This window comes from Triticum urartu, chromosome 6, assembly GCF_003073215.2.
Source record: "Triticum urartu cultivar G1812 chromosome 6, Tu2.1, whole genome shotgun sequence".
Lineage (NCBI taxonomy): Eukaryota > Viridiplantae > Streptophyta > Magnoliopsida > Poales > Poaceae > Triticum > Triticum urartu.
This window is the reverse complement of record NC_053027.1, coordinates 513,021,970-513,026,672: the sequence shown is the minus strand read 5'-3', so window position 1 is coordinate 513,026,672 and position 4,703 is coordinate 513,021,970. Positions and strand designations below refer to the sequence as shown.

Below are 4,703 nucleotides of genomic sequence, written 5' to 3'. Positions count from 1 at the left end.
TGGCTCTGTTTCTTCACTTCCCATCGTCGGTCGGTTTCCCATCCCACAAATAGCTATCCACAAAAGAAAAATAGCTACTTGTAAGTTGCCTGAAAATAGTTTTTGGGTCACTCGATTTTAAAAGGAAGAAAGAAGCAGTCGTCGGCTCGCCGGAGAAGCTCTCTGGGTCTATCTTAGGGTGGCAGACGACTCCATTATCTATCTCAGAGGTATTGGGGAGGAGGGTGCAGCTTTGCCGGAAAAAAAAATGGTTCATGGCCGGGTTGGAGGGATGGTCGGGGGCGGCTACGGCACAATGATGGGAGGCAGTTGGCGGTAGGGTGATGGGGTTAAGCCGGTGGTAGATCGGCAATTCAAGATTGAAGAAGATGAACAGTGAAGCGTTTCGAAAGCTGAAAAGTTGATCTGGCCATCATCTTGCATCCGACGGCTCACAGCGAATCGACAGACCCAAATTGGATTTTGGGTCACGTGACATCTAGCCAATTCGCATCCCATCCCCATCCGGGTGCTGCTCTTTTCTCCGTTGTCGGCGATCTCCAGCTCCTCTTTTTCTTGGCCTCTTCTTTTGTGTGTGTGTGGAAAACACGCCACGGGCCAGCAGCAAAAGCTGACTGCTCGACAGATAGCTATTTCTACAGTACAGGCTCGATCAGGCGCAGGGGACACCGGCACATCGATCAGCAGGGTGTCGAAGTGCAGCTCCAGCGTCGATGTAGGGGAAACCCAGGCCCGGGGCCCGGCCATCTTCTTTGTAGCATGGGCGCCGTAAGAAGCTGGAGTACACGCCGGCACAAACTGTCCACCGTCTCCGGCATGGATTCCTTGGAGATCAGTTTGCATCTCTTCGATGATGCAGGGGATCATCCACCAAAATCTGTTTCAGAATTCAAATCCATCACACTATTTGCCTTCTACACTGTTGCATGCCATCATCTATGCATGTAGCGGATCATTAGCAAGCATTATGTCCTGGAAACACAGCAACACATTGACTGACTCCCTAGTGAACTACGTTTGAAAAATCATCGGAGCACATGATGGTCGTCTGATCAGTATAACCCGCAACACATTTCAATGTATTTTGAACCACTGTTTATCCAAAAGAATGAAGAGGGAGCAAGAGCAATACATATGCAATTCAGACTCAAGCAGAAAACAAAAAAAACTTTCCAGTTGTGTCCAGAAATTCTTACACTGCTAGTCGATGCCGCTTTACAAGACAACGGAAAACACTGAACGACAATATTTCTTTCAGAAATATGGAAATGGCGTAGGACCCACATAATTCCAAGTTTCATGTAGCCGACTCGAGCATTTAACCAAACAGTAACAGAAGTACACCTGATATGCTGAACAGAGATACAGTTGGCGCTCATCGACATGACCAGGACGAATTCGACACAACAACCACAGTCGAACATGGTCACTTGCATAATTGACACTCAAACTGCATAACAGATAAGAAACCAACTTTAGAAACCGAAATACAACTCTCTAGCCACATTATCATGATGAACTGAACGAGGACAACCACGACTGAAACTTGCACCCTTCATGCTTAAACTCCTCAAAAGAAACGAAACAACCTGATGTTAGTAGATTGCAAGAAGCCAACAGCAGCAGACTAAAGATGATGGGTTTTTCCATTTCGCAATGCATCACTATTGAGCGGTCCGTCAGAGATCAGTGAGTCTTCGCTAGCGCCAACAATCTGCCACGATCTGAAAAAAAAAATACCAAGCACAAAACTCTTAACCAACTGTCCGTCTCAAAACTTATAATTTGATGTGCCGCTGTACTTATAATTAGTCCCAAAGGTTACAAGATTGCATGTGATATGTGAGATTCAGCTATGCCAGAAAGTAACTTGATGCATCTTAACGAAAAAATTTGAAGCAAGGTAAAGTGATAATACAATATCAACAAGGTTGACTACATATTTAGCAATCTCCATTTTAAGCTAGCAGGCACTTCATGCTTTCAACTATTTGACCAATCGACAGCAGCAGCGAAAAGGAGACATTTCATCCCATGGATCGCTCCATATAATAGCAAAAGGTTTTCAGGTAGAAGAAAAACCGGACCTGAGTCCAGAATTCAGAAATGGCCACAGAAACAAAAGGTGACTTCTATTTCATGACATCAAACCCTGACATCAGCTTCCAAGTTTCTAGCAAAAGTAAGAAACATCCGAGTCCCACACCTGTCAGAATCTATGTACAAATGATAAATGTTTTGTGGTGAAACTAAGTTATGAGTTGGATCCTTGTATCACCAATTGTTTGTCCAAAAAGTCTGGTACTGCTACTTGACAGATCTTTTGAAGACGATATCAACATTGAAGTCATATTAAAATGTCATGAAAGGGAAACGACATAGAATACACAAAAAAAATTGTTCCAAGTAGCTGGGCCGAGCATTAGGCAAACAGTAACTGAAATATGCCTCACATATTAATCTGACATAAAACCTTTTGACATTACGATCAGGATGAATTCAACAAGACAGCAACAATTGATCGTAAGGACTTGCACAATTTGTATGTAAACTGCTGAACAGAGAATATACGATTTCATACTTATTAGTAGCAGCTCGGAAAGAAACTAGCAGTGCACTTTGTTTAGTTAATCCTTGTTAGCGATGACAATGTGCCATGATTTAAAATATAGCATGCACAAAACTCATAACTAACTCCAAGTCAGCATTCCACTTTGGTGAGTTATGTGCTAGTACCAATTCCAGTGGTTACAAGACTGAGAGTTTGAGATGTAACCTTCAGCTAAGCCACAAAGTAACAGATATATTTTATAAGAAAGGCTGAAACAAGGTAACAGGATTCAGATCAACATGTTTGTGTGCATATATTCGACCAATGCATGGTCATGATCCTTAACATGTCAAATCTCATAACATAAACAACATTATGTTTTCCAGTGTCATATATCAAGTTTTCTCTGGCGCAGAGAATTGTCTTTTGCAAGCTCCATGTGTGAATATAACTAACACATATTACTTGCATCATGACTAACTAACTACTTATTCACAAACAACAAACAACTAATTAAGCAAACATACAGAAGCTGTAATGAAAATGCAAGACAACAGTCAACAGACAAGAAGCAAGGGCTATCACCTATACCTGGAGTGTAGAAGCTCATGTAGGGTAGGACGCTAAAGTACTCTCCCGGCTCGTCAACCTTCCTGACTCGCCCTGACTTTAGCTCTGTCGCGAATAAGCCAGCATCTGTGCTTATGAAGATGACACCCACACCCTCTGCGGAACCAACCACAAATGGTTCCCAATCCAGATCGACATCGGGTATAATTTTCTTCAGCTCGATGACCCTGCATTGTACCCATTCTGCAGCCGCTTCTGGATCCACCTTCCTTGACCACAAACAAAGGCTAGAATTGTTGATGCAGGCAAACCCCAGCGAACTGTCCTCCATCACCATGAGAGCCATTGGGGCCAAATCGTGTGGCGGCTGGCTGATCATGGAGAAGCACTTGTTTGGCAAGTTGTACTTGACGATTTTGTCAACCGACCGAAGTGTGAAGTAGACTGCATCTCCAATGACGGCTACTCGCCGAGGCATGACATAGGGTAGGTGGTAGAAGTTTTTTGCAATGTCATCTCGCTTGAGCTGGGCATAGCCTTCACAGCCATCGTCGAGGCATACCGGCGCACTCCACGCACCTGTCACCGATGAGTACACGTTCGCCTTAACGACACGGTCGTCGTTGCCGGTGCCCAGGAAGGCCACGCGGAAGGGGCCGCCTTGGCAGTCGAGATGTCGGCAGCCATCGGCGGCGCAGAACACCGCGGCGGTCCAGATGAACCAATCGACGCCCGGCGCGGGCAGAACGCGCCGGTCGCCCGTGACGGGGTCTGAGACGACGAGAACCAGGCTGTCGCCCTGCACCAAGTGGTAGAGCACGCGGCCGTGGCGGCAGTCGAGGGGGGTGGGGTGCTCGCCCTCGCCGTCGGAGCCCGGGTAGGGGAAGTCCGGCATCGACGTGGTGGAGGCGAAGCGGTGCGCGGGGCTTCCTTGGAGGACCTGGAGCAGGTGGAGGAGGCCGAGGAGGGGAGGGGCTCCGTGGAAGGCGCGGTAGCGGCGGCGGAAGGCGGGGTCGCAGACGATGCGGAGCCACGACTTGCAGACGATGGCGGCGCGGAAGAGGTGCTCGGGCTCGTCCGGCGGGAGGCGGAGGAGGACCTCGCCGAGGAGGTCGTCTATCAGCTCCGGCCGTGTCGCCATGGTCGGCCGAATGGGATGGGGTCGCCGCCGGGTCGGGTGGGGGAGAGAGCGTGAGACGGGCAGGCACGCACGGCCCGTTCTACTTGGTTCGGTTCGACCAGGGTCTTTTTTTTTTGACGGGCGTTTTGACCATGGTCTTGGCCGCATGGAGGGCGCGTGGCCTTTTTCAATACTTTTTCCCCACCCGACCCGGCGGCGACACGGCGAGCACCTCTTCCGTGTAACCTTGTGTCCACTATGTTTGTAGTTTATTTATTTATTTGTCTCGCCTTTTTCTTTTCTTTTTGTTGCTGCGTTATTTATGGAACTTAAATGTGACATTCTTAAAAAACATCTAATGTGAATTAGACAAACTGTTTTCAATTCTCAGAAAAAAATAGTAAAACGTTTTCCTGCAAATTATTATTGAAAGAGAAAACAAGAACATCGAGATGCATCTTT

General features: G+C 47.1%; 1 protein-coding gene across 2 annotated transcripts; it reads right to left on the bottom strand.

Annotated features, from left to right (window-relative positions):
* Positions 1-1,058: 1,058 nt before the first annotated feature.
* LOC125514698 lies at positions 1,059-4,367 on the bottom strand. 2 transcript variants are annotated; one of them, XM_048680040.1, is made up of 2 exons: positions 3,137-4,367; positions 1,059-1,724 (listed from the first exon to the last, which is right to left on the bottom strand). In XM_048680040.1, the coding sequence occupies exons 1-2, from the start codon at positions 4,260-4,262 to the stop codon at positions 1,687-1,689; spliced, it is 1,164 nt and encodes a 387-aa protein (XP_048535997.1). In that variant the 5' UTR covers positions 4,263-4,367; the 3' UTR covers positions 1,059-1,686. The 2 variants fall into 2 exon arrangements, with proteins under 2 accessions (XP_048535997.1, XP_048535998.1); XM_048680041.1 differs by having other exon boundaries at positions 3,143-4,364.
* Between the last annotated feature and the right edge of the window lie 336 nt (positions 4,368-4,703).

Excerpts from the sequence above, each read along its gene's own strand:
- LOC125514698 (XM_048680040.1), bottom strand. The coding sequence starts at position 4,262 with ATGGCGACACGGCCGGAGCTGATAGACGACCTCCTCGGCGAGGTCCTC. Across the intron at positions 1,725-3,136 it reads CTTCTACACTCCAGGTATAG|ATCGTGGCAGATTGTTGGCG; the intron begins GTGATAGCCCTT and ends TTTTTTTTTCAG.